The sequence below is a fragment of the Syngnathus acus genome, chromosome 13 (genome assembly GCF_901709675.1).
Source record: "Syngnathus acus chromosome 13, fSynAcu1.2, whole genome shotgun sequence".
Classification (NCBI taxonomy): domain Eukaryota; kingdom Metazoa; phylum Chordata; class Actinopteri; order Syngnathiformes; family Syngnathidae; genus Syngnathus; species Syngnathus acus.
This window is the reverse complement of record NC_051098.1, coordinates 8,098,051-8,125,917: the sequence shown is the minus strand read 5'-3', so window position 1 is coordinate 8,125,917 and position 27,867 is coordinate 8,098,051. Positions and strand designations below refer to the sequence as shown.

General features: G+C 41.1%; 2 protein-coding genes and 2 pseudogenes across 3 annotated transcripts; 2 read left to right on the top strand and 2 right to left on the bottom strand.

The window, feature by feature from the left end:
• Positions 1-7: 7 nt before the first annotated feature.
• Positions 8-9,129, top strand: LOC119132729 (the record flags this gene model as incomplete). Its single annotated transcript, XM_037268201.1, has 21 exons — positions 8-37; positions 1,607-1,848; positions 2,402-2,550; positions 2,753-2,881; positions 2,972-3,133; positions 3,212-3,341; positions 3,411-3,544; positions 3,624-3,780; positions 3,942-4,057; positions 4,407-4,499; positions 5,468-5,613; positions 6,117-6,233; positions 6,353-6,480; positions 6,964-7,112; positions 7,191-7,316; positions 7,421-7,582; positions 7,807-7,990; positions 8,058-8,188; positions 8,261-8,426; positions 8,757-8,860; positions 8,960-9,129. Coding segments are annotated over 21 exons (2,859 nt in total), but the record flags the coding sequence as incomplete, so codon positions are not given.
• Positions 9,130-9,828: 699 nt separating this feature from the next.
• Positions 9,829-14,516, top strand: LOC119133026 (transforming growth factor beta regulator 1-like). Of its 2 annotated transcripts, XM_037268653.1 has the most exons (15): positions 9,829-10,115; positions 10,184-10,302; positions 10,617-10,674; positions 10,773-10,855; positions 10,968-11,008; positions 11,251-11,312; positions 11,637-11,879; positions 12,129-12,199; positions 12,343-12,575; positions 12,649-12,785; positions 12,857-13,003; positions 13,359-13,456; positions 13,653-13,763; positions 13,863-14,002; positions 14,347-14,516. In XM_037268653.1, the coding sequence occupies exons 2-15, from the start codon at positions 10,184-10,186 to the stop codon at positions 14,424-14,426; spliced, it is 1,623 nt and encodes a 540-aa protein (XP_037124548.1). In that variant the 5' UTR covers positions 9,829-10,115; the 3' UTR covers positions 14,427-14,516. The 2 variants fall into 2 exon arrangements, with proteins under 2 accessions (XP_037124548.1, XP_037124547.1); XM_037268652.1 differs by lacking the exon at positions 11,251-11,312 and having other exon boundaries at positions 10,968-11,004.
• A 38-nt stretch (positions 14,517-14,554) lies between these two features.
• LOC119133029 lies at positions 14,555-19,047 on the bottom strand (annotated as a pseudogene).
• A 437-nt stretch (positions 19,048-19,484) lies between these two features.
• On the bottom strand, positions 19,485-27,060 carry LOC119132728 (annotated as a pseudogene).
• Between the last annotated feature and the right edge of the window lie 807 nt (positions 27,061-27,867).

Genomic DNA, 27,867 nt, shown 5'->3' with positions numbered 1-27,867 from the left:
TTCCCCTACTGAACAAGCTGACTTGAAAACGGCCACAGTAAGTTGGAGTTAAGATGCACTTGACAGGACTGTATGAAATTTACCCTACAATTTGCTTTTGGCAATAACAAAACCATTGTTTTTGTGAAATATAAGAGGTACGTAAATACTGTTCTCTCTAAATTATTTTTTTCCCATACTTAAGCACATTTCTTATTCATTTACTTTTCATGCAATGGTGCCCGAAGAGAAAATTGTTAAAACTCATGATTGCCTGTATGTCTGAATGTGGTGATGTCATTTAAACAGCGATGCGTTGAGATGCGACCAAACTTTTTCCAGATACGAGCCATTTTGGCTAATTTGTACTTTGACTTGGGTGCAAAAATGATCAAGCGCCACGTTGAGGCAGCATACTCAATTCACTTCACGTCTAGAAGTAATTTGACAGACCATTAAGACAATATATAGTTATAAATTTTTTAGCTTAGTTTCCTGAGTGAGTCACTTACCGTATTTTCCGGACTGTATGTCGCAGTGTTTTTCATAGTTAGGACTTAGTATGTGGGAAATTATTAATACATTATATAATGCCACGTTATTTTTCACACTAAGCTGCACGAGGGCACTCTAGGCCTGTAGAATAATTGGAACTGCAACTGACAATGAGTCTGACGTAAGCCATGTAGAAGAGGAAGGCTGCATCTTATACTTCCGGGGTTAGCGGAGTTGTTCATAAGTGACGGGGAGGACGAAGATGTCGTTGGATTTAATGATTTGGAGTGACACGGCTGGTTCGATAAACTTGTTATTTATGTTATAGGTATTTGAATAACTCTTAATATGTTACGTCAGACACGTTCTCAGTTCCTCATTTATGTGTTTATGTAACGTTAGCATACCGTATCGTTCAACCTGTTGTTGCCTATTCATGTCTGTACTTGGTGTTGGATTTCGTCAAATAAATTTCCCCCAAAAATGCGACATACATATGTTTTTTTCTTCTTTATTATGCATTTTATGGCTGGTGCGACTTATACTCCGGAGCGACTCATAGTCCCGAAATACGGTAGTTGTGGAACTCTTTGTTTTGTGTCTGTATGATTTATTGCCACCCTTGGTCACCTCACACCCACTAAGGGTCCTGTTTTTGTGTCGAGCCAAGTAAAGCGCAAGGTTTGATTTACCTGCCTGCATGGAGTTTTCTGTCTTTTGTCTATTTTTGCCCATGAAGAAGGGGCGTTTGCACTTTTGAGCTCCTTTGCGAGCTAGAATGTAGCCATTTCCTGGCTAATCATCATTTCCATTTAAATCTGCACATTTGAAGTTGACATACATATGCTTGACATTGCAGAAGCAGAAATACAGTAGACTCGTTAGGTCCTTTCATGACATTGGCATGCTCAAAGTTTGTTTAAACTGCAAGATCTCCCCTAGTGGATGATGTTGTCAGCTGAGCATGTGACTTGGGTAATTGGACCGTGTTTGATTATTATTATTACTATTTTTATTGTTGCAAACCCAGATTTCTTTTCTAGAGCTGTTCAGGTATGCCTAATGAAACATCTTGAGTGTACATGACATCAGATGGATGCTGTGAGTGAAAATATGCTTTGATGTACTGTAGGAATACCTTAAGCACTACTACGATCTGCGAGAGGAACCTGCAGGAAGCTGGAAGCAGAGCGGCCTATCCTTTGCATCCAAGTTGAAAGACATGCAGACGTTCTTCGGGCTCAACGTAACAGGAAGGCTAGATCGGGACACACTACGGGTAATGAGGAAGCCTCGATGCGGTGTTCCAGATTCTGCTGAGTATAGCAGTCACATCCAAGGTGCACGATGGAACAAGAAGGTCATAACGTACAGGTAAAATAGAAAAATAATTCCACATTTTATTGAGTAAATGCCTTGATACCACCCATACGTTATGATATGACAGTCCTGTAATAAACAGTCACTTTACAGTAAAAGCTCCGCATATTGTTTTTAGGGTGTTGAAATATAATAATCGCTTTGGAGGCCGTAATATGCAATACAAATATTTTATATGTAATAAGATCCGAAAAACTTTTCAGTTCAGTGGCACCAACCACATACAGAGTCCAAGTCAATTTCAAAGCATCCGTTTTAAAAACTTAAACACAAAACCTGAATTTTATAATCTGCATGAGAGCATTCATTACATACCTGCAGTTTTATTGTGGTCCTAAATTGTCCATACAGGTATGAATGTTTATCTCCTGCGTCTGGCGACCAGTCCAGGCTGTAGGCAGGGATAGATTTCAGATGTGACCCTCTTGAAGACAAGCTCGATGGATTGTGCACAACTGAAATCTTTAAACCGGTTGAACTCCACAGAACTGTTTGTGATGGGACCACATTCTGATGGTGACTCAATTAAGAGTTTGTCATGTTTCAGCATTGGCAGGTACACCCGAGACATGCCTCGAAGCACCGTCGACTCCCTGCTCAAATCTGCTTTCAGCGTTTGGGCCCGAGCCAGCGGTCTGACATTTGTCTGCTCGCAAAACCGTAACACTGACATCACGGTGGAGTTTGTCACTCAGGGTGGGTTTGGTTTGAGAATTCAAACATGAATTACACTTTTGTTATTCACTGACTGCTTTATCAACAAGACAAAACAAAAACAGTCATTGTCTCTTCAAATGAAAGGTTACCTCAAAGGGGAAACTTTTCGTTTGGATTTGCGGCACCAGTCTTGGAACTGTACTATATGTTGAATATCTTTGTTCTGGTTTACATTATGTAGAACATGGTGATTCATATCCATTCGATGGACCCAGTGGCTCGTTGGCGCATACTTTTGGTCCAAGACTGGATGTTGCAGGAGAAATTCACTTTGACGATGATGAACTTTGGGCAGCAACAGGAACATCTGGTTGGTTCTTCTCATTCAATCCTAAAAAGCCAGGGACCAGTTTCATCTTAAAACACTACAATCTCTTCCATGTTGTTCTTGTCTGTGTAGGTTTGAATCTTTTTGTGGTGGCCGCACATGAATTGGGCCACGTGTTGGGTCTAAAACACTCAAGGAACCCAGCATCACTAATGCACCCCAACTACAAGGTCTCTCACTCAGGGCCCAACCTCCTATCCAGAGAGGATGTCACCAATATCAACGCACTTTACCGTAAATTCATCCATCAGTCTTATCAACATTTATAATCCTCAAACCTGGTTCTAAAACGTCTCCTCGTGTGCATGTCAGGTCCACCCCAAGATCACCCAGATCACTTTTCAAGACTATTCCCTCGACTGATACAAAACAGATGTGCTCGGGATGTGACATTCGATGCCGTCTCCACACTCGGGGATGCCACCATCTTTTTCAAAGACAGGTGCAGTGACCATTTTTGTCGCTCACTTTTTACGATCAACCTTAAACCGAGCACATTGTTCCCATCCAGATATCTTTGGATCAAACACAATCAGGCGCACGATATCAAAGAAGGTCCGATCACCAACTTCATGCCCAAGATAGAAACCAGCATTGATGCTGCTTTCTGGGTGCCACGCAGGTCGACTGCTTACCTCATTCGTGGTAAATCACTTTTATTATATTGTAGTCGGAAAAGTTTTCATTGTATATGTTACAAATTTCATCCCGTATGTTGTGAAAGAATCAATGTTCTGGACGGTGAAAGGCTCCGTCGTGAAAGGAAAGCCCAGAGCTCTGTGCCACTTTGGCTTTCCTGCCTGGGTGCAGGATGTTGATGCCGCTGTGCACATCGCCAAAACAGGACGCACCCTCTTCTTCATGCATGACATTTATTGGAGGTAAAAAAAAGAAGTGAATTCTAGGTTGTTTTAGATGATTGTTTAAAGGGGAAGTCAATTCAAACATTTTCCGTATAATATATCGACGGAAAATGTTGCTCAGGCAACGTCTGTGCTAGCTTTTAGGAGTCATAAGTTCTTTTCCTCAATTATTGTTGCAGCTTCAATGAAAACAGAAAAGTCATGGACTTTGGTTACCCCAAGTACATCAGCGAGGACTTTCCTGGACTTACTTTCCCGGATTTATCAACAATAAATGCAGCCTTTCACAAAGAAGGTAAGCCACTTTAGTTGTTGTCACACACAATAATAAAACATTAACTCCTTTGATGCAACTTTAGTCCAACCATCAAACTTTGTACCTTTGCACTTCACTCGGCTGTTTGAATGACAAACTAGGGGCTGTGCCACTTAAAAGACAGTTGGCAGGATTTGGAACCCTCTCATTTTTATTTATACACTTTTTATTTATTATTTAAACACTAAAAATTACCTAGTGATATGTTTGAAAAATCAAACATTTATAAGAAAGACAAAAATGCATTGGGTCACACCTATCACTGTAAAAAAAAGAAGTAATTTTGTGATCCTAAAGATATGCGTGTTTTTTGTTTTTTTTATCTCAGGGTTCATCTACTTCTTTGTTGGACCACAAGTCTATAAGTACGACTACGCCAACAAGCGTGTTGCTGGAATGGAGAGGGCGAATTCCTGGCTTGGTTGTTGATGCTCAGCAATCACCTGGGATTTGACGCATCACATGAGAAACACACTGTTGCAAGTTGTACTTAGTAAAAATAAAAATTTAAGCCCTAGAATGTGTCTGGGGACTAACATTCTTCAATCAGATGGCTATCAGATCAGATTTTCGATTTGATCTTTTAAACTGCCCCACATCTGAGGCACATGGCTGAACATATTTAGCTGGTATGGTAATGAGCACTATGGACGGCTCTCTTGAGCCTTACGAGGATGACATGGCAGAAATGTTCTAAAGCAAGAGCGTGTATAGTTGGGTCTTAATTACAACCTGAAGCAAGCAGTGTTGCAAGTCACGCTGACTTTGTTGGCATGTCTTGTGGTATGTTCTTTCGCGGCGCCCCAAAATGCTGAAACACGGTGGAGCGTTTCCAAATCGTTGCCGGAGCTTTGGCACTAAAATCGTCTTGGCTCAATCCAAGAAAATGGCTGCGCATGAGGGACAATGGGGAGAATTCACAGTGCTTTAAGCAGACACTTTTATAGCTGCAACTTCATACTATAGTTTGGATTTATAGTCCTACCATCTAAAAGCTCTGTCAAATATAATACGCACTCACTTCTCCAAAATCCAATCCCCAGATTTCAAGAGTCCAAATAGTGCAATACAGTACTGGACTTCTATTTACCAAAGCAGCTGGACTATGTTTTTTATTTACCAAAGGTTATGGTAAAGTACAAACCATCTCTGTCAACAACAACAAAAATTGCAGTGTTCTTGTTTTGTGGCACTCACAACAAGATTCCACAATATGTTCATTTTCTTATTTGATTTAACAGATGCGATGTAGTACATCGTGTTTCCCTGCACAGCTATCGTGATCAGTGAAAATTGATTTTCCATTATTGAGCAATCAGGGGAAGCCCTGACACTGTGGGTTTGTCTTAATATAATTGACATGAACACGACATAGGACACTGAGTCTTTGAGGAAAGAAGAGGAGAAAGAGGAGAACTATGATTCTGCGATCAGTTCTATGGACGCTGTTGCTCGTTGTGGGTTTTTTGGCAGTGAGCCATGGAGCACCGACCGTCGCTCCGACCATTTCACCAGATGATCACGACCTTGCTGAGGTAAGCTGCAATAATGTAGACAAACTGACAAAACTAGGAAGTACTAGATGGGTTAGCACTGACTGATAAAAATTGAGTCCTTTGCACAAAAAAAAAAAAATCCCTATTCATGATTTGCTTCACAGGATTACATACAGTGGAACAATTTGTTATGGGGTAATGTTGATTTCAAATTTAGAAACATTAAAACATACAAATAATCTGTTTGATTTTAGATTCTTAAGTGTAAGAATAAGTTAACCACTGTAAATAGTCATATGTAGGACCTTAGACTCCATGTCTCATTTTTTGACATCACACAAGTGCAAAAAGTAGTCATCGTAAAAACATCAGAACAACATAACATTTGTGAAGCTGGCGTTTTTTCGTTTTGAAGGTGAGTCTTCTTACTTCATTGTCTATTCTTATCTCCTTTTTGAATTTGGCCTTTCTCAGGGAATGTCTCGCAAAAAAGCAAAGGCAAAAAAATGTTTAATACCTTCATGTGTCTTGCTTTCCGCTAGAAATATCTCGCTCAGTTTTACAATGATGTCGGGACCAGAAACTCCACAAGGAGAAGCTCTATTAGGAGCAACTTCAGCGAGGATCTGGAAACCATGCAGGCGTTCTTTGGCTTGGAGGTACAAACCATGATGGACCCAATCCTACTAGAATGACTTTGTTGGTGAAATCTTGTTGTGTTTGGGCAGAAAACAGTTAATGAGACATTTGTCCATCATACATGAATATTGGCAAACAGGTGACGGGGGTCTTGAACAAGGAGACGGTGGAGGCCATGAAAACGTCCAGGTGTGGTGTGTCAGACATCGGCCGCTATGGACACTTCCCTGGGATACCCAAATGGACTAAGAAACTTATAACTTACAGGTAAAGTTGGATGATCGCTAATAGTCAGACTAAGCAGAGCATGGCTAGTACTAGTACTAGTTTGTGGCAAATTAGAATAGTGGTGTAGTGTTTTGGTTTTTGACCAAAACAATTTCCAATCGGTTTCATTGACCAGAATACTGAAACTAGCGGACCTACTTTCATTCATAAGGAACTGCAAGTCCACTTGGAGGTGATGTAAATTTGACCTCTGTGAATTGGGCACTTGGTGACCCCCTTCCACATGCATCCATGTGACCACCATCACACACATACAGTAGTTGTGCCACAACTGGCCGAGGTGCTTTTAAAAATATATTAAAATCATAATTTATTCAATGAGTTAATTTCCCGACTGGCAGACCACGGTCTGCCAAAATCCCATACGTTGTAAATATGGGACGAAAATACTTTGTAAAATATCCCTATCTCGACTTCTTTGAATTTTGCGTTGTGATGAATGATTCCATGTGATTTGAACAGGATCACTCAATACACGCCAGATTTGAGCCAGAAACAGGTGGATGACATCATCGGTAAAGCCTTCCAACTCTACAGCGACGTCATCCCACTAGACTTCCAGCAGATCGACGACGGCACTGCGGATATCGTGATCGTCTTTAAGGGTGGATGTAAGTCCAGATGGAAGAAGGTGCACCTACACACATTTACGAGTACTTTTCTAATCCTCTTTGTTTATTTTAATGAAGCTCATGGGGACTTTAATCCTTTTGACGGCCCGGGTAGAGTCTTAGCTCACGCAAACTCTCCGGGGCTGAATCAAGGAGGGGACACACACTTTGATGATGATGAAGAATGGACACTAGACCAAAGAGGTACCGGCACTTCGCCATGGAATATTGAAGCGGAGTGCAGCACCGAGTCATTATAATAATGATAATAATAATTCTGTTTGCCTTGTTATCCTTCCTGAGTACAGGTGTGAATCTGTTCCTGGTGGCCGCACATGAGTTCGGCCACGCTTTGGGATTGGACCATTCCAGAGACAGGGGTGCGCTGATGTTCCCCACTTATAAGTATGTCAACACAGACGACTACAAGCTGCCAGATGATGATAGGCAAGAGGTTCAGGCTCTCTATGGTGAGTTCAAGTCAAATAAATGTGACTTATTTTATGATTAATAATCACTGATAAAGCATTGGGGTTTCTCCAGTGGATCGATCCATGCAATAGAAACAACGGCAACAGGGTAGCACCACAACTGGATTGTCTTTCTCACATTTTGTATTTAATATAGAGTTTGGTTCAATACAGGGAGGCCCGGTTTTATATGACGGAGTTTTGCATTGCTCTCCATCTCCCAGGTAGCCGCACACAAGAGCCAACAAAAGTCCCCGAACCCGTACAACGATCTGAACCAGAGCCGGAGGATCCAACAGAAGACCCGCAAGACCCTCTTCCAAACCCTCGTGATGAGCAATGCAACCCCGATTTGGTATTTGATGCCACCACATCCATCAGGGGAGACTTCTACTTCTTCAAAAATGGGTAACTTTTTTTCCCTTCTGTTTGTAAAGCATCAGAGTACTTCATCTTACGTTAAATACCTCCCCAGATACTACTGGAGGAAGAGTGCCTCATTCCCAGAAATCCGTTTTACTAAAGTGAGCACAAAATGGCCACCGATCAACACTGTTGACGCTGCATATGAGGCCGAAAACAAAGACACAGTTTTTCTCTTTGAGGGTAAAAGTCATGAAATTGTGGTTACATATTGTATGCGAATTAACTTTATCTCTAGCGCTTCTTTCTCTCCAGGTAATCAGGTGTGGGGCATATATTCCATTCCAAAGACAATAATACCAGGTTATCCAAAACCGCTAACCAGCCTGGGCCTGCCTTCCACTGTCAGTAAGGTGGATGCAGCCGTCTACGTGGTAGAGACTGGAAAAACATTATTTTTTGTGAATACAGAGTATTGGAGGTGAGTGCACAATCCAATAATAAGATATACAACTTTTGATTTTGATTTCAAATTCCAGTCAAAAGACTTGCACATGAAAAACAATGCAAACGCATTTTTGGGGAGGTATTGGGGGGGGTCTAAACAATGTCTTAAAAAGTGTATTCAAATACAGTTCAAGTTTAAAGCATGAGTGGGGGGGGGGACTGTTAGCACAAGCAAAAATACAATATAAAATTTTTCCATTCAACATTTTTCTTTCATCCGTTCTGTCCAATCCCTTATGATCACAAAGTGCTTGTGGTTGAACATTGACGCAACCGTTTATTTTGTCTCTCTGCTTTATCACAGCTATGATGAGGCTTCAAACCAAATGGATCCTGGGTATCCGCGATTAATTGCTACTGACTTTCCTCTCATCGGGTCAAAGGTTGATGCAGTTTTTGAGTATTATGGTGAGAAACACTAGTTGTCATGAAAAGATGTTTTGTTAGTCAGTTAATGTAATGTTACCCAATTTGAGGTTATATGAAACTGTTTTTTCTCTCTCTCAGCGTACCTTTATTTCTCAGTCGGCGCCAAACTGCTGGAATACTACCTGCCAGGACATAGATTGACGAGAGTGATGTTAAACTATGGCTGGCTCAATTGTTATTAAGAGTGGGAACACAGCACATACTTTTTTCATGTTGTTGGGAAATGACGCAATAAAGGATCTTCTCAATGACTGCTTCTGCTTCTTTATTATATACTGGAAACAGCATTACAAGTTTTGGAAGCAAACATAATATTCTACTTTTTAATTTGTTGAACCTCAAAGTGAATACCTTTTGAAGGAAGAAAACTAAACGTGGGAACATACAAAAGATGGGTAAAAATGTATAATTAACCATCTTTGAAACAAATTAGTACTTGTCGTCTCTCAAAATGTTACCCCCAGTGTCGTGCTGTGACATGATGCAATCTTGCATGAACTCCATCTTTTGCTAGTATTTCACATTTTTAGAACGTCACCTCTGCTGGTTTTAGTTTTAGCCGACCAGAGGAAACCATTTGAAAGTAACATATCATCAACATCTCTCTCACCATATACAGTATCTGATATGATAAAAAAAGTACTCAATAGGTACACCACAAATGTTATTTTTCTGTCCTAGTTTTGACAAGTCCCTGTAATCTGTATTGTTCACTGCAGAAGACCACTAAATGCCCACAGCAGATGACCTATTTGCATAACAATGGACACAATATATATATATATATATATATATATATATATATATATATATAAAATACGATTTATTTGAAAAACCGACAAAAATAAAGCTTTCAGTTTTCTACATCAAGTACGCACTAGCAACGGATCACGACTAAATGTAATTCACACAGTAAGACTGGAGATGGCGGTAATGCTTCATAAGTCTGCTAGCACAGTTTAATTTTGGAGTAGAAGACAAAGAAATGCGGAAACGTCGGAGAAATTCTTTGCAGCAAATTGATTGAAAAAGAAAGCTTATTGGAAACAAATGACTCTGAGACACATTATGTTTTTTGCTCCGAAACCGTAAGAGTTAACACCCCGCTTGCGTGAGTTTGCTACTCTCAGGTTCTTGCTAACGTTAGCCTTTTAGCTGCATGTAAACAATGAACTAAACAACTACTCTCAACGCACAGCACAAAAGCATAAGTGTTAGTTCATTCCCGAGAAAGGTGAGTCTGTTTCTGCCCGTATTTTGTCCAAAATTATTGACAGGCTTGTTCTTTGTTGTGCTCACAAGATGGAGTCACTCAACACATTTGAGTCAGAGATGGAGCCTGACGGGCAAGGGAGCTACTCTCTATTTCCATCTTTGGATAGCATCGCTGGTCTGTCTGGGACGGCTGATACGCTGGAGAGGTTTGTTGTAATTGAGGTTAAGGCACCACTGCTTGTTGATCGCCACCCACGTTACGTTAGGTGCAGCTATCCGGCAATGATGTCAAAACGAGGGACTTTCCTTCTTCCGCCTCACAGTCTATTCAGGATTTCGTTTGCACACTCTCCCTAAGTTTTGTATAAGGAACGCTTTTCTTATTGTATCTAAAATCAGGCCACACTAAATTCAAGTAGTATATCCAGAGTGTATCTACATACACGTATTGCAGAGCATTGTCTAATTTTCTTGTGTATAAAAGTACTTGTATTGATGAAACCCCAACTCCCTTTTGCAGTGAACCATCCAGTGAAATTTCAGAAAAGCCAAACCTCACCTGGCTTGATGCTGCTCAGGTTGGTGCTTTTCCACTTGCATTTTTTAAAAATGGTTAACAGATTAAGGTTAATGCACTTGGATTATTTCTTTATTTTGTGTTCTACACATACTGTAGATCGTTTTGGAGGAAGCTGGACATCCCATGCACATTAAAGAGATCAAGCAAAGAATCATTGACCGGGGGCTTGTTCAGTCCAAGTACGGGCAATTCTTATCACATATTATTTGACATTGATGGTCAAGAATCAATTATTGTAAATAAGATTAAGCATGTTGCAAAAATTGCATTTCCATTTTGCTATGTTGGCAGTGCAAAGTCAAGTCTGGAAGCTGTCATGTATCGCGAGGTAAGCAGGACTTCACACTTTAAAGTACATTCACTCTTTTTGTTTATTTGATGCTATGCATTCTTCATTTTGAGTTAATTTAGCATTGCTTCCGTCCTTTCACATCACCATAGTTATCAGAACTGGGGGTTCGATATGACGGTGCAGGCAACTTTGTTTTGAGCTGCACAAGCCAGTTTTTAGTAAACTGAAGGCCTGATGCAGCTCTAGCCTCCATGTCTGCCTCAGTTTCACGTTATGTTTCAGACACAAAAGGCAGCAAGAGATTCAAGAGGATTGAAAACAGAAATGGAGTCTTTGCATTGCTGGTGAGTTGAACGAGGGGCAGTAATGCAATATGACTGCGTTCAAATATCAGAATTATATTGCAGCTACTTATGTAATTACTTCAATGCTTTTTGTTCTGCAGTCAAAAATTCCATTGATACTTGTTTGTTGTGGGATTTTGTAAACATTAAAGCATACTTGCAGCTATGATCCCCAGTCAAACCAATTTAGTCAAACTCTTTTTCTGTGTTTACATAACATCAGTTATGTTTTCACCATTTCCATTTTAGTTTTTGTTTTTATCTATCGTTTTGAGAGTGTTGCCACTGCAAGAGTCTGCCGGTGTTCACTGTCTTCTCCCTCAGACAGATGTTGAGCGGCAGCAGGCCCTAAAGGCCTTCACAGCTCAGGCCTTCCTGGGCACACCGCAGCAGAACACCGTCTCTGCTTCGGGATCCGGGGCCGCCCCTGCTGTTGCGCCTTTTCCGTCCCCTGCAATCTCCTCAGAGAACAAAGCCAAGATGAGGAGAGGTGCGCGGAAAAAAATGAATGAAAAGTATCGGTTGAAGTACCTCCGACTACGCAAAGCAGCACGAGCCATGATATTTGTGAGTTGCTTTAAGACTTGCATCTGTTTTTTAATGCAATATCTACACAGGTTTATTAAGGCCCATTTCCAGCAACCATCCCTCCAGTGTTCTAATGGTACATTGTGTTTGCTAATTGTGTTAGAAGGCTAATGAATGATTTGAAAACCCTTGTGCAATTTTTAGTTTTCATGAAAAACGCTAAATTGTCTGGATGACCTCAAACTTTTTTGAATGGTAGTGTATGTGACAGTTGTCATTCCCTCACAGGAAAACGCAGCTTTGCATGACGAAGTTGCCCATCTAGAAGAGAAATTTTTAAGAGCCAAGGAAGAGCGCCAGTACGTAAATACACTGGATTATTTTTTAATTCTATTCTTGTTTCAAATAATAACAGTATTTTGGATTGTTAGCTTAAAAGGTGTCATCATGACACCCAAAGAGCACGTTCCAACTTTTTCAAACCTGTCCTCGTTATGTCCAGATTGTTGCTGTTGCACTACCAGTCCCTGTCAGAGGGTGACTTCCTGCCCACGCCCAGCTCGACCACTCATCCCGCCGTGCCGCCTCTCCCGGCGAGCTCCGGTCCCGGAGCACCACCCAGCCTGTGCGGGACGCACATGCTCACATCCGTGGCGTCGGCTGTGGACGAGGGGCAGCTTAAAAAACCCAAGAAGGAGCGCAAAGAGCGGGGCAGAGAGAATGGAAAGGATGAGCGTGAGTGCTTTTTTGAATTATTTGGGTGACTTCATCAGTATCAAAAAGTTGATAATAATTTCATCATTCTTAGTTCCGAAGAAAATGGCAAAGAAACGAAAACTGGCTGACGGTTCCCGTAAGCTTGTGCAACCCATCCCGCTTGACTCCTGCGGTCGTCCCGTCTTCCCCATCGTGTTGGGCGGCTTAACGTTGTACAGCTTGGGCGAGGTCGGTCAAGTCACACGAGACACTGCGCCGGCGTGTGGGCAAAAGCAAACATTTCCCTACTTCCCCCCCAGATCATCACGGACCGAATGTTTTTCCATGACGAATGTGCCATCTACCCGGTGGGCTTCTGCAGCACGCGGGTCTTTGCCAGCATGAAAAACCCTGAGCTGCAGTGCCTCTACACATGCCAAATCAAAGATGGAAGAAGCGGACCGCAGGTAAGGCGCGGAGGTACACCTGTACAACCCAAATGATTTGTTAGTGGGGTTTTTTTAGTGTCCAAAGAGCTTTACAAAGTCAACAAAACTAACAAATTAAAGGCCGTCATTTAAAATGATTCCATATGTATTAAAAGCACTGCTATATTATCTTTAGAAAAACTTGGTTAAGAATGTGATACATTAGTAAATAATGTAGTCTGCTATGAGAACAAATACAGGGTCATGGATTTTACAGTTTTCTCTGGGAAGTCAGGCTTCTTCCTGTATCCCATAAACATGGGTGCTAGCTGCTTACCAAAAGTCAAAATTGGAGGGGACGTCATCATTTTTTTCCCCGATTGTTTTGGCTTAGTTTGAGATTGTACCTGAGGACGATCCCCAGAATGCCATCGTGGCCTCCTCGGCCCTGACGTGCCACTCGAACCTACTCAAGGCCATCGCGTCAGTCAGGTACAATACTGAACAATCATCAAAACTAAGAACAAGCTAAATACACGTCCACTTGCCTCAGATGCACACTGAGATTGGCTATTGCAAGATTTTTCTGTGATGTCATGTTTTTTTTTACTTGTAAAGTTCAGTTGAAAGACAAATTAGCTTTGACACTTCCACGATATCACCTTTCTTTCTTTCTTTCTATTTTCAGTTCCAAGGCTGTTGCCCCAATTGTGCCATCCGGAGCAGACTTTTTTGGCTTCTCGCATCCCACCATCCAGAATCTCATTCAAAGTTGTCCTGGCGCACGGAAGTGTAACAAGTACATTACATATAATTATTTTTTATGCTCCTAATGTTTAGTATTCTGTGGTTCCCATCTTGTAAATGCTTTAAGTTTTGGTGTCTTATATCCTCATAGCTACCGATGGATACGTTTTGAAGTGTGTCGCCCGGGCGATGGCCAGAATCCTCACAGCCTGTCAGAGGACGACGCCTCCATCAACTTTGAGGCCTATCAGCGACACCGACGCTTTAGTGACAAGCTGGAGCAAATCCCAGGTTTGGTTGCCAAATGTTGATTTTAAAGTAATGGGATTTTCAATAATTTTCCACATAATTTGAAGGCTACTTATGACCTTATTACCATTTCAAGTCAACCTTGAAAATAGCCTTACTAAATTGTTTGTTACAATTTAAAAAGTCATTGGAAGGAACATGTCAGTGGTTCTGATTACAGATGACAGAGTGCCTTAATAATAGAACAAATAGTTGTTTTGAAAATACCTATTCATATATATTACTAGATCTGTAACTATACTTTTTGCCGTAATTATAAAAGTAAAGACTGTAATGATGACTATTAAATATTTCTCAGCTCTTAATATTTTATTTCTGTCTTTTAGCACAGACATTGCATTGTTCTAGTGCGTCGCACCTGACCACCACATCTGTGAAGCCGTTGACTTCCTACTTCAGCTCCTGAATTTCGGTTCCTAAAAGGCTTTGAAGGTCATAAGAATTGACAAGACAAGGATGACAAATGCAGAAAACATCAATTGTTTATTTTTGTGACTAGAAACCAGTCGCTCAATATTGACCTTTTATTCGTTCAAATTGTGCAAATGACAGTGACTTGTGTGGTAAAGTGTTCGTTTAAATAAAAACATGGACCTTATGCGGTCTTAGGATCATGGCAATCATTGACAGTGTTTTTCAAAAACGTAATTAGAATTTTATGCATAGTACATCGTACACCTCAGCAGCTAATTTATAGAGATTTATAAAAAATCTTTCCAAAAAGATTGCTTGTTATCTGTTGAGCCAGAGGTATTAACTTGATTGCAATCAAAAATGAAAGGGGGCGCAGGTAATGCAGTTTTTGCGCTGTAAACGGGACATGCTTTGAAATCACATGGCCAGTCTTTCCACGCATATCGTAGTGCTGCTACATCGCAGACATTGGCTGCTATCTGGATACTGGTGGAAGACCATTGGACGATGGGAGCCGGAACCCACTGGGACTTGGGCCCACATGGGCCCTGTGACTGTGAGCAGCAAATCTTGGAGGAAAAACACAGTTTATATGAGAAATAACTCACTTGTTTGAGCCAATTTATCAAATTATAAATACATTGTTTAGGGCAGTGCTGGGAATCACTAGCCTTAGGCTGCTGCAGGTTTTCTAAACAGTAAGGTCAATGTAAGCCTGGCCGTGTCGATGTTTATTACCTCAAAGATGTCTTTTGATGACTTGACAGCGACTGCCTGGTCGTAGGTAATGTTGACATACATCGGAGTGGACAGTATTTTTTTAGGGAAAGGTCCAAGGAAGACCACATCCTTTGCATTGTAGGCCACCGCTCGTGCTCCGAGTGTCAGTCTGTATGCTACGTCTTGCTTATCACGAGGGTGGATTCTGCACGCATGCATACGGTGTGTGAAATACTGTAAATGATAATTGAATAATCCTGCAATTATTTTGTTGACTATTTGATGGAGCAATTTAAAAAAAAAGTGCTCATTTCAATCCCAAATGATTATTTGAGTCTCAAAATAATTATCGCTTTATTTGATAATTGATTAGTTATCGATGAATCGTCACACCGCTAATTTACTCTGTGTGAGTCACTTAAGTATACACCCATACTGTTTTCTTACGTGCCATACGGTGAAGTTTCATCCGGCAAATCCAAAGCCACAGCCATGAAGGTCCTTTGCAGACGAGAGTTTGGGACAAAGCCTTTGTCAGCCGTCTGGTGCCAGCGGATGTTTGGAAAGCCGTCATCCGTGGAGCCTTTTTTGTCGGTGGACAGCTAGCATAAGAGAGAAATCGATTATCACTGTCTAAAAGGCAATTGGAAAAAAATAATGACAAAGTTGTCGCTGGCCAAAGAAATAATGAGGCTCTAACTATCAATTATTTTAAGAATCTTTCGACTGTTATGGCAATAAATGGATGGATGTGATTTTTAAAATACATTTTAATATCCATCCCTTTAAAACAAGGAATTATTTCTGATTGACAGGGCAGAAAATGCTGGAGTTGTGATTTAGTTACTGGTTTTGTCCGTAATATGTCAGAAAATTGGCAAAATTGTTCATCAGTGCAGCTCCAAAGTAAAAACAAATGTTGCAAATGTTTTTTTTTTTTTGATTCAACACAAATATTATCAGTCTGCTTTCATTGAGGGATACTGTGAGAGGCTGAGCTTTTGAGGATTTGGACCATTTTAAATCAAACAATTAACCGTTACACATTGGTCATTAAAGTACCTGTACAAATCAAAGGGAAAGTCCATGGCAGTCGCCCACCTGAGCCCAGGTGAAATGCCCCTCCAGTCATCAATCATGGCAGGGAACGAACAGTTGTATTCGTTTTGATGATAATTCGAATTTCTTTCACCTAAAAACAAAAAGTCAAATATCTTCTTGATTGCAAATTCAGAGTAGGTTCTGACCATGCACGTTACCTTGGTACCAGAGGGCTCCTTTGATTGTCATGTTAAGCAGTGGGTGGATCATCGCATTCCACAGGACAGAGTTGTCAGTCTGTGAACTGAGACCAAAGATATTTACACCTGTTTAGATCAGTGGTCGCCAAGCACAAAGTGGTTCCAGTCCTCAAGTAGTCCATAACTATACTTTTCATTTTGGTCCAGTCCACATTTCTGAAGAGCACGTAAAGATGACCAGGCTTCGACGGGCGTGCCCCCCCAACTGGTCTCCACCAGTCCTATCGGGTAGTTCAGGTGCTTGTACATGTAGCGTCCAAAGAGCCAACACACTGCAGAGAACTGAGACAGACCACCTGGAAATGTATTACCTTCTCAATAGCAGTATTTGGATCATAATATCGACAAACAAAAAAATTTGCTTACTTGCTTCAGGCACAAACCATGGGAGCGTTACTCCAATCAGATCAGTCAACTCTGTGTCACTCATCTTCAAAGCAACCATAAAAGGTCTCACGTGAGGGTACTTGGACGCAAGAGCGAGTTCCTTGGATGCATTGAAAATCTAATGGGAAGTAAAAAAGCATTTTAAATCTCTAACCGAGTATAATGGTACAAGGCACGCGGATAAAGAATTTGCTCAGACACACTCAGTTACCGCCATACTTGTAGTTTTTCAACAGATTGTATTATCCTGTTTTATAGATATGACAGCAAATCCCCTTAACTCTTATGGTGGATGAAATCTTGTGTATTTTAGTTGTATTCTGGGTACCCTGTTTTCCAGTGCAGTACATTATTTTATTGATTACTATTACACTCGCTCATTAAAATATATTTGTTGGAATGTGTTTGTAAAAATGAGGTGCCATAAATGCTATAGAAATGCCACTTATTTGTTTTGTTATTTTGCTGACCTTAGACATTTCAAAGTACATGTTGCTCTGGCCACTACAAAGCCAAACGTCGCCAAACAGCACATCCATCAGAGTAGCCGAACTGTTCTGAAGTGTTGCAGTCACGTTGTAGGGACCGCCGGCCTCGATGGGGTCCAGGGTGACTCGCCAGATGCCTGCAGGTGTCATAGTGGACCGTGGCTTTACCGGTTATCCCACATTCATTGCATGTGATACATTCCAGACCCACGCGCTAAGGCATTTTTTATAAAAATGTTTTTACCACTCACAAGTGCTTTAAGCATCTAGTTATTGTAATGTATTTTTTACTCCGTAAAAATATTTGAAAATCGCACGCACAAAAATGCAGGCATATATTCCATAGAAAATACTGTATAAGTTATTGTGTCTCTCTTATCATTGGTATTTGCGAGTTCACAAATCCCCAAGAATCAATTTTCTCCCGAGCCTGCTGTTTTTCTCCCAGCCGAACCACTGGCGCTGCTGCTCAATCACAAAGCAAACAGCAAGAATGAGCATTATTTAAGCTCCTGTGCGCCTCGTAAAAAAAATATTAAAATGGAGCCTGCAAAGTCAGAAACAGAAATTGTAAATTCCTTATTCATTTGTGTCTGCAGGGGTTGGCTCAAAAATAAAAGAATAAATAGTTTCAAGCGATTTGCATACTGCATGTTTTTGTGTCTATCAGGATCAGGTTTATTAGATCTTTATTTTTCTTCCAATCACAGCCCTGTGGATGTTTGTATCGAACCTCCCCTCAACAGCAGCAAAAAGCTACATTTACCATTCTGCACAGTGACTGGTGAGCTGTTGTATTTCATCGGTCCTGACAAGTAGACTGTGACCTGGGCACCTTCAGGCCTGCCGTAACCCCACAGAATGGCTCTCTCCGGAGACTTCTGCAGCACCATGTGATTGTCATAGTAGGAGGCAAAGGCAATGGGTTGCTCTAAACACACAGACACATGGGTTCTCTTGAAGGAAAGCTTTACTTGATCATCGACACAACCTATGCACACGTATGAACTTATTGACTCCTCAGCAAAGTCAGCACACACCTGTAAGTGACTAATCCCAATAATGAAAATCAATTGCTCTAGTAGGATTTTCTTGACATATTGCTCTTGTTTTCTTGCAGATTTGTTTATTTTGCCATCGTGGACAGCCATTTTGAACTGTGCTACCTCGCCCAACCTCCAGCTGAACAAAACAACAACCTGCACAAAAGCGTCATGCTGACTAACTACAATGTGGTGTTCTATCGTGATAATCAGAAGTTAGGTCTTCACCAATTTTCGCTAAAAATGGCGCATACAAGTAGTCCGATCAGTGCGGAAAATGCAAATGACACCTTCAGTCGCCAAGAATGGATTACGAAAGAACACCCAAAGCACGAATTCACACGTAAATTTACATTGCCGACCTATGAAAGAATCAAGTTAGTAAAGTTCTTTACTGAGCATGACACACTTAACTCTAACGTTGATGACCCCAAAACGGAGTGTTTTGACTCACCGTGGTGAAAAACCTGAAGAATCAATACCCAAATAACCAAAACCGACGTAACAAGCAGGTAAGCACAAAACACAATTGCAAATAAAGAAGAATATCTTGGGGTGCTTAGTCCCATAATTTTCGAGCGGTCTACAGTGGAAAAAGGTAACATGGACTAAAAGTGAGTGAGAGAGAAAGTGAAAGAGAGAGACAGGAGTGTACTTCCCGATTCACATGCCTAAAAAAGCAGGGACTGGCACACGCACGAACATGCGCACACACACTACTTATCCATCCATCCACATTCTCATGGGGGCTGCAAGAGCGCAACCAACAATTCGCACTCAGACTCACTCCTACCGGTAATTTGCAGCGGTCAATCGGCCTTCCATGCATCATGCATGCTTTCGGATTATGGAAACCACATAATGTAGGGTTCTTCCTAAACTATCTACAGCACAGTGATGTGCGGTGAGGTTCATGACTGGGGAGGCACTGACGTCACCCCCCGGTAAAGTTTGTCCGACACCTCACAAAACAGGTACCGTATTGGCCCGAATATAAGACGACCCTGATTGTAAGACGACCCCCTTTTTCAAAACTCAAGTTTGAAAATAGACTTTTTGACTCAAGTTTGAAAAAAGACTTTTTGAACAAGACAAGGATGACAAATGCAGAAAACATTGATCGTTTATTTTTGTGAATAGAAACCAGTAGCTCAATGTTGACCTTTTATTTGTTCAAATTGTGTAAATGACAGTGACTTGAATGGGAAAGTGTTTGTTTAAATAAAAACATGGACCTTATCCAGTCTTAGGGTCATGGATATCATTGACAGTGTTTTTCAAAAATGGCATCAGAATTTTATGCATAGTACACCGTACACCACAGCAGCTAATTTATAGGGATTTATAAAACATCTTTCCAAAAAGATTGCTTGTTATCTGTTGTGATGCCAGAGCAGTGGTTCTTAACCTTGTTGGAGGTACTGAACCCCACTAGTTTCATACGCGCATTCACCGAACACCTCTCTAGTGAAAAATAAAATTATTTTTTCCAAATTGAAGACATAGATGTTTTTTACTGGTGCACAAATGATTTTTTTTCAAATTCAAGACATCAATGTTTATTACTGGTGCACAAAATGAGCCATGCATAAACATCACCTTATTCAAAGAACAAAACCAACACAATGCATGAACTCACAACAAATGACATATCTGCAAATCAGTGTGACTTCTGCTTTGGCCTTTGCGAGACCAGTTCAGATATGCTTTATCACAAATTTATAAATTAGGTGTGTTCGGACCTCCGCAGTGGAGGCTCTGCCGAACTCCTGAGATCGACTCACCGAACCTCTAGGGTTCGATCGAACCCAGGTTAAGAACCACTGTGCCAGAGGTATTAACTTGATAGCAATCGAAAATGAACGGGGGTGCAGGTAATGCGGTTATTGCGCCGTAAACGGGACATGCTTTGAAATCACATGGCTGGTCTTTCCACGCATATCGTAGCGCTGCTACATTGCAGACATTGGCTGCTATCTGGATGCTGGTGGAAGCCCATTGGACGATGGGAGCCGGAACCCACTGGGACTTGGGCCCACATGGGCCGTGTGACTGTGAGCAGCAAATCTTGGAGGAAAAACACAGTTTATATGAGAAATAACTCACTTGTTTGAGCCAATTTATCAAATTATAAATACATTGTTTAGGGCAGTGCTGGGAATCACTAGCCTTAGGCTGCTGCAGGTTTTCTAAACAGTAAGGTCAATGTAAGCCCGGCCGTGTCAATGTTTATTACCTCAAAGATGTCTTTTGATGACTTGACAGCGACTGCCTGGTCGTAGGTAATGTTGACATACATCGGAGTGGACAGTATTTTTTTAGGGAAAGGTCCAAGGAAGACCACATCCTTTTCATTGTAGGCCACCGCTCGTGCGCCGAGTGTCAGTCTGTATGCTACGTCTTGCTTATCACGAGGGTGGATTCTGCACGCATGCATACGGTGTGTGAAATACTGTAAATGATAATTGAATAATCCTGCAATTATTTTGTTGACTATTTGATGGAGCAATTTAAAAAAAAAAAGTGCTCATTTCAATCCCAAATGATTATTTGAGTCTCAAAATAATTATCGCTTTATTTGATAATTGATTAGTTATCAATGAATCGTCACACCGCTAATTTACTCTGTGTGAGTCACTTAAGAATACACCCATACTGTTTTCTTACGTGCCATACGGTGAAGTTTCATCCGGCAAATCCAAAGCCACAGCCATGAAGGTCCTTTGCAGACGAGAGTTTGGGACAAAGCCTTTGTCAGCCGTCTGGTGCCAGCGGATGTTTGGAAAGCCGTCATCCGTGGAGCCTTTTTTGTCGGTGGACAGCTAGCATAAGAGAGAAATCGATTATCACTGTCTAAAAGGCACTTGAAAAAAATAATGACAAAGTTGTCGCTGGCCAAAGAAATAATAATGACGCTCTATCAATTATTTTAAGAATCTTTCGACTGTTATGGCAATAAATGGATGGATGTGATTTTTAAAATACATTTTAATATCCATCCCTTTAAAACAAGGAATTTTTTCTGATTGACAGGGCAGAAAATGCTGCAGTTGTGATCTAGTTACTGGTTTTGTCCGTAATATGTCAGAAAATTGGCAAAATTGTTGATCAGTGCAGTTCCAAAGTTTTTTTTGATTCAACACAAATATTATCAGTCTGCTTTCATTGAGGGATACTGTGAGAGGCTGAGCTTTTGAGGATTTGGACCATTCTAAATCAAACAATTAACCGTTACACATTGGTCATTAAAGTACCTGTACAAATCCAAAGGGAAAGTCCATGGCAGTCTGCCCACCTGAGCCCAGGTGAAATGCCATCCTCCAGTCATCAATCATGGCAGGGAACGAACAGTTGTATTCGTTTTGATGATAATTTGAATTTCTTTCACCTAAAAACAAAAAGTCAAACATCTTGATTGCAAAGTCAGAGTAGGTTCTGACCGGGCACGTTACCTTGGTACCAGAGGGCTCCTTTGATTGTCATGTTAAGCAGTGGGTGGATCATCGCATTCCACAGGACAGAGTTGTCAGTCCGTGAGCTGAGGACAAAATTTTTTGCACCCGTTTAGACCAGTGGTCCCCAAGCACAAAGTGGTTCCAGTCCTCAAGTAGTCTGTGTCCATACCTATACTTTTCATTTTGGTCCAGTCCACATTTCTGAAGCGCACGTAAAGATGACCAGGCTTCGACGGGCGTGTTCCCCCAACTGGTCTCCACCAGTCCTATCGAGTAGTTCAGGTGCTTGTACATGTAGCGTCCAAAGAGCCAACACACTGCAGAGAACTGCGACAGACCACCTGGAAACGTATTGCCCTCTCAAAAGCAGTCTTTGGATGATAATATCGGCAAGTAAATAAAAAACTTGCTTACTTGCTTCAGGCACAAACCATGGGAGCGTTACTCCAATCAGATCAGTCAACTCTGTGTCACTCATCTTCAAAGCAACCATAAAAGGTCTCCACGTGAGGGTACTTGGACGCAAGAGCGAGTTCCTTGGATGCATTGAAAATCTAATGGGAAGTATAAAAAGCATTTTGAATCTCTAACCGAGTATAATGGTACAAGGCACGCGGATAAAGAATTGCTCAGACACACTCAGTAACCGCCATACGTGTAGTTTTTCAACAGATTGTATTATCCTGTTTTATAGATATGACAGCAAATCCCCTTAACTCTTATGGTGGATGAAATCTTGTGTATTTAGTTGTATTCTGGGTACCCTGTTTCCCAGTGCAGTACATTATTTTATTGATGACTATACACTCGCTCATTAAAATATATTTGTTGGAATGTGTTTTGTAAAAATGAGGTGCCATAAATGCTATAGAAATGCCACTTATTTGTTTTGTTATTTTGCTGACCTTAGACATTTCAAAGTACATGTTGCTCTGGCCACTACAAAGCCAAACGTCGCCAAAACAGCACATCCATCAGAGTAGCCGAACTGTTCTGAAGTGTTGCAGTCACGTTGTAGGGACCGCCGGCCTCGATGGGGTCCAGGGTGACTCGCCAGATGCCTGCAGGTGTCATAGTGGACCGTGGCTTTACCGGTTATCCCACATTCATTGCCTGTGATACATTCCAGACCTCCGCGCTAAGGCATTTTTTTCTAAAAATGTTTTTACTACCGTAATTTCGGACTATAAGTCGCTCCGGAGTATAAGTCGCACCAGCCATAAATGCCCAAAAATGTGAAAAAAAACATATATAAGTCGCTCCGGAGTATAAGTCGCATTTTGGGGGGCAATTTATTCGACAAAATCCAACACCAAGACAGACATGAACGAGCAACAACAGGCTAAATGATACGGTATGCTAACGTGACAAACACAAACGAGGAGCTGAGAACGGGCCTGACGTAACATTCAGTTATTTAAAAAAAACTATTACATAAATAACACGTTTATAACACCATCTGTCACTCATTCATTAAATCCATCGATCGTCCTTTGTCAACAATGCCGTGTGCCGCGCCGCAGTTCAAATTATTCCACAGGCCCAAACAACAATATATAAACTATATTTTAAATAACTATCACATAAACAACAATATTATCAAACCATTTGTGTCACTCCAATCATTAAATCCATCGATCAATTTCTCGTCTTTTATCGATCGTCCTTTGTCAACAATGCAGTGTGCCGCACCGCAGTTCAAATTATTCCACAGGCCCATACAGCGATATATAAACTATATTTTAAATAACTATCACATAAACAATATTATCAAACCATTGTGTCACTCCAAATCATTAAATCCATCGATCAAATTTCTCGTCCTTTATGTCATCCTGGTGACAGAGGACATGTCCAGAGGATATGGCGCTTTAAAGTGTTAATTACTTTATTTGATTTTTTCTCTCTATTTTTCATGTTTTGAATAGTGAAGATAAAGATATCAAAGCATGTGAAGGGATCAACTATACTAAAAATAACATGTGAAGTGGTCAACTATACTTGTAAGTAAGTGATGTGTTAATGATCAAGTAAAAATTTGTGAAAAAAAACATATATAAGTCGCTCCTGAGTGTAAGTCGCCCCCCCCCCCCCCCCCCCCACCCAAACTATGAAAAAAACGCGACTTATAGTCCGAAAATTACGGTACTCACATATGCTTTAAGTATCTAGTTATTGAAATGCATTTTTAACCCCGTAAACATATTTGAAAATTGCACGCACAAAAATGCAGGCATATAATGTATAGAAAATACTGTATACGTTATTGTGTTTTTGTGTCTATCAGGATCTGGTTTATTAGATCTTTATTTTTCTTCCAATCACAGCCCTGTGGATGTTTGTATCGAACCTCCCCTCAACAGCAGCAAAAAGCTACATTTACCATTCTGCACAGTGACTGGTGAGCTGTTGTATTTCATCGGTCCTGACAAGTAGACTGTGACCTGGGCACCTTCAGGCCTGCCGTAACCCCACAGAATGGCTCTCTCCGGAGACTTCTGCAGCACCATGTGATTGCCATAGTAGGAGGCGAAGGCAATGGTTTGATCTAGACACACAGACACATGGGTTCTCTTGAAGGAAAGCTTTACTTGATCATCGACACAACCTATGCACACTTATGAACTTATTGACTCCTCAGCAAAGTCAGCACACACCTGTAAGTGACTGACCAATCCCAATAATGAAAATCAATTGCTCTAGTAGGATTTTCTCTCTAGTAGGACATATTGCTCTTGTTTTCTTGCAGATTTATTTTGCCATCGTGGACAGCCATTTTGAACTGTGCTACCTCGCCCAACCTCCAGTTGAACAACAACCTGCACAAAAGCGTCATGCTGACTAACTACAAAGTGGTGTTCTATCGTGATAATCAGAAGTTAGGTCTTCACCAATTTTCGCTAAAAATGGCGCATAAAAGTAATCCGATCAGTGCGGAAAATGCAAATGACACCTTCAGTCGCCAAGAATGGAGTATGAAAGAACACATAAAAGTACGAATTCACACGTAAATTTACATTGTCGACCTATGAAAGAATCAAGTTTGTAAAGTTCTTTACTGAGCATGACACACTTAACTCTAACGTTGATGACCCAAAAACGTAGTGTTTTGACTCACCGTGGTGAAAACCAGAAGAATCCCTACCCCAATAACCAAAACCGACATAACAATTAGGTAAGTACAAAACACAATTGCAAATAAAGAATATCTTGGGGTGCTTAGTCCCATAATTTTCGAGCGGTCTACAGTGGAAAAAGGTAACATGGACTAAAAGTGAGTGAGAGAGACAGGAGTGTACTTCCTGATTCACATGCCTAATAAAGCAGTGACTGGCACACGCACGAACATGCGCACAGTCAAAGGCGCACTTTTTATCGTGTCACCGGCTTCCCATCAAAGGGTTCGACAAGCCGGGGTGAAGGGACTCGTCCGTATCTAACCACCCGAGTTAAATTAATTTTAACAGAATCAATCTAACTTCTTTATGACGCCAATCCCTCTCAGGTCAACCGACGCGCGTGCCGAGTAACTCAATTCGAGGCAAGTCGTCAAAATGACCGCGCCATAATGATGGCTCCCTTCGGTTGTTTGATGCTTTTGTTATGTTACGGATATTTTTAGATGTCTTTGTTAAGACCTCAAGGATTCGTTAATTTACTAGAGCGCCCTCGCCTTAGCTGAGCTCAAGATAACTACTTCGAACCAGATCTGACAATTCCTGATGTTAAGGATTAAAGCTGTCTTCACTTTAAAAAGAATTGAACGGATTTAAAGAATGACTATGATAGGGAAATAAAGACATTTTAAAGTTGTAATTACTGCATATAAAACCATGCTCAACATAGTTAATACGAAATAATCGATAACCGAATTAAGGCTTAAGAAGAGATTTAATGAATAAGCAAGAAAAAGAATTACAAGTCGAAAAAACAACAAAACAAGACTCACCCACTCAGAACAAAAGAGGAGACTAAAGGTCTAAAATCCTATTTGGTTGAACAAGTCGAGTGATCGGCTCTCCTTTGTTCCAATATCCGAATTCTGTTTAAAAAAGAGGAAAGGTCTGGCCGTGAGGAGCATAGCCAAAAAAGGTAAAAAAGTGACTGGTGAGCTGTTGTATTTCATTGGTCCTGACAAGTAGACTGTGACCTGGGCACCCTCAGGCCTGCCGTAACCCCACAGAATGGCTCTCTCCGGAGACTTCTGCAGCACCATGTGGTTGCCATAGTAGGAGGCAAAACCAATGGGTTGATCTAGACAGACACGTGTTCTCATGAAAGAAAGCTTCACATGATCATTGACACAACATTTGCACAGCTAAACAAAATAACAAGCTACACAAAAGTGTCGTGACTAACTAGAGTGTGGTGTTCTATCGTGATAATCAGCAATTAGGTCTTCACCAATTTTCGCTGAAAATGACGCATAAAAGTAATCCGATCAGTGCGGAAAAAGCAAATGACACCTTCAGTCGCCAAGAATGAATTATGAAAGAACACCCAATTCACTCGTAAAGTGCGAATTCACTCGTAAAGTTACATTGGCGACCTATGAAATAATCTAGTCTGTAAAATTCATTACTGAGCACGACACACTTAACTGTAACCCAAAAATGTAAAGTGTTTTGACTCACCGTGGGAAAAAACCTGAAGAATCAATACCCAAATAATCAAAACCGACGTAACAAGTTGGTAAGCACAAAACACTTAGTCCCATAATTTTCGGGTGGTCTACACTGGAAAAGGTAACATGGACTAAAAGTGAGTGAGTGAGCGAGACAGAAGTGAGTGTACTTCCTGATTCACATGCATATAAACGCAGGCACTGGCACTCCCTGATTAGATTGCGTATAAACGCAGGCACTGCACTCACTGATTAGATTGCGTATAAACGCAGGCACTGGCACACGCACGAACACGCGCACACACACTACTCATCCATCCATCCATCCATCCATCCATCCATCCATCCATCCATCCATCCATCCATCCATCCATCCATCCATCCATCCATCCATCCATCCATCCATCCATCCATCCATCCATCCATATTCTCACAGGGGCTGCAAGACCTCAACCAACCATTCGCACTCACACTGACTCCTACCGGTAATTTGCAGTGGTCAATAAGTTTTCCATGCATCATGCATGCTTTTGGAATATGGAAATCTGAGTACCCGGAGCCTTCCCACGCAGGCACGGAGAGGCCAGAGCCGGAACCGAACCCTGCATCTCTGTGAGTGACTGATGAAATGCATGGGAGCAGATTGTTTTGTCTCCGTTTGCATGAATAATAATAAAAGTGGTAACCTTGCAGCTATCACTTATTGTGTCACAAATTACTTTGTGTCCAAATTTCACCTTTACCTCATAAGGCAGAGGTGTCAAACACATTTTTTTCATGGGCCGCATTGTAGTCATAGCTTCTTTCGGAGGGCCATTATGACTGTCAACCCAAATAAATGTACGAGCACCTCATATTATATACAGTAAAAGCTACAAAACAAACTGACAATTAACTCGTTTTCAAATCAGACGAGTAAAAACTGGTCAAATATTTTAAAAAAAAAGAAGCTATTACTAAAAGGGAAGACAATTTGCAATTCTAGTAATGACACCAATTTGATGCACAATTTGTCTTCGCGGGCCACATAAAATGATGTGGCGGGCCGTATCTGGACCCCGGGCCTTGAGTTTGACACCTGTGTCATAAGGTAAACACTGTAAACACTGGCACCCATGTCTAATTAAATTGAATGATTTTTTAATTTTCCTTGTGTCTTTTTTATTCTTTATTTCTTAGGTGAGCATCCCTCTTGCCATTCTGCCTGCTAATTGACAGAGTTGTCAAACCTGTCGACGTTCTGCAGAGCATCTGCGAGACACTGCTGTGAAACACACAGTTGTTGACACCATGACAAGCAATCAGAGTGGGAATTTGCTTGTGTTTGGGGGATGGGAAATAGACGTCAAAGGCGCGTGTCGCTACTGGTGTCAGTGATAATATGAACAACGCATCTTGGTTAGTGCATCTGTAAC

Excerpts from the sequence above, each read along its gene's own strand:
- LOC119133026 (XM_037268653.1), top strand. The coding sequence starts at position 10,184 with ATGGAGTCACTCAACACATTTGAGTCAGAGATGGAGCCTGACGGGCAA. Across the intron at positions 11,313-11,636 it reads ATGGAGTCTTTGCATTGCTG|ACAGATGTTGAGCGGCAGCA; the intron begins GTGAGTTGAACG and ends CTTCTCCCTCAG. Across the intron at positions 12,786-12,856 it reads CGTTGTACAGCTTGGGCGAG|ATCATCACGGACCGAATGTT; the intron begins GTCGGTCAAGTC and ends CTTCCCCCCCAG.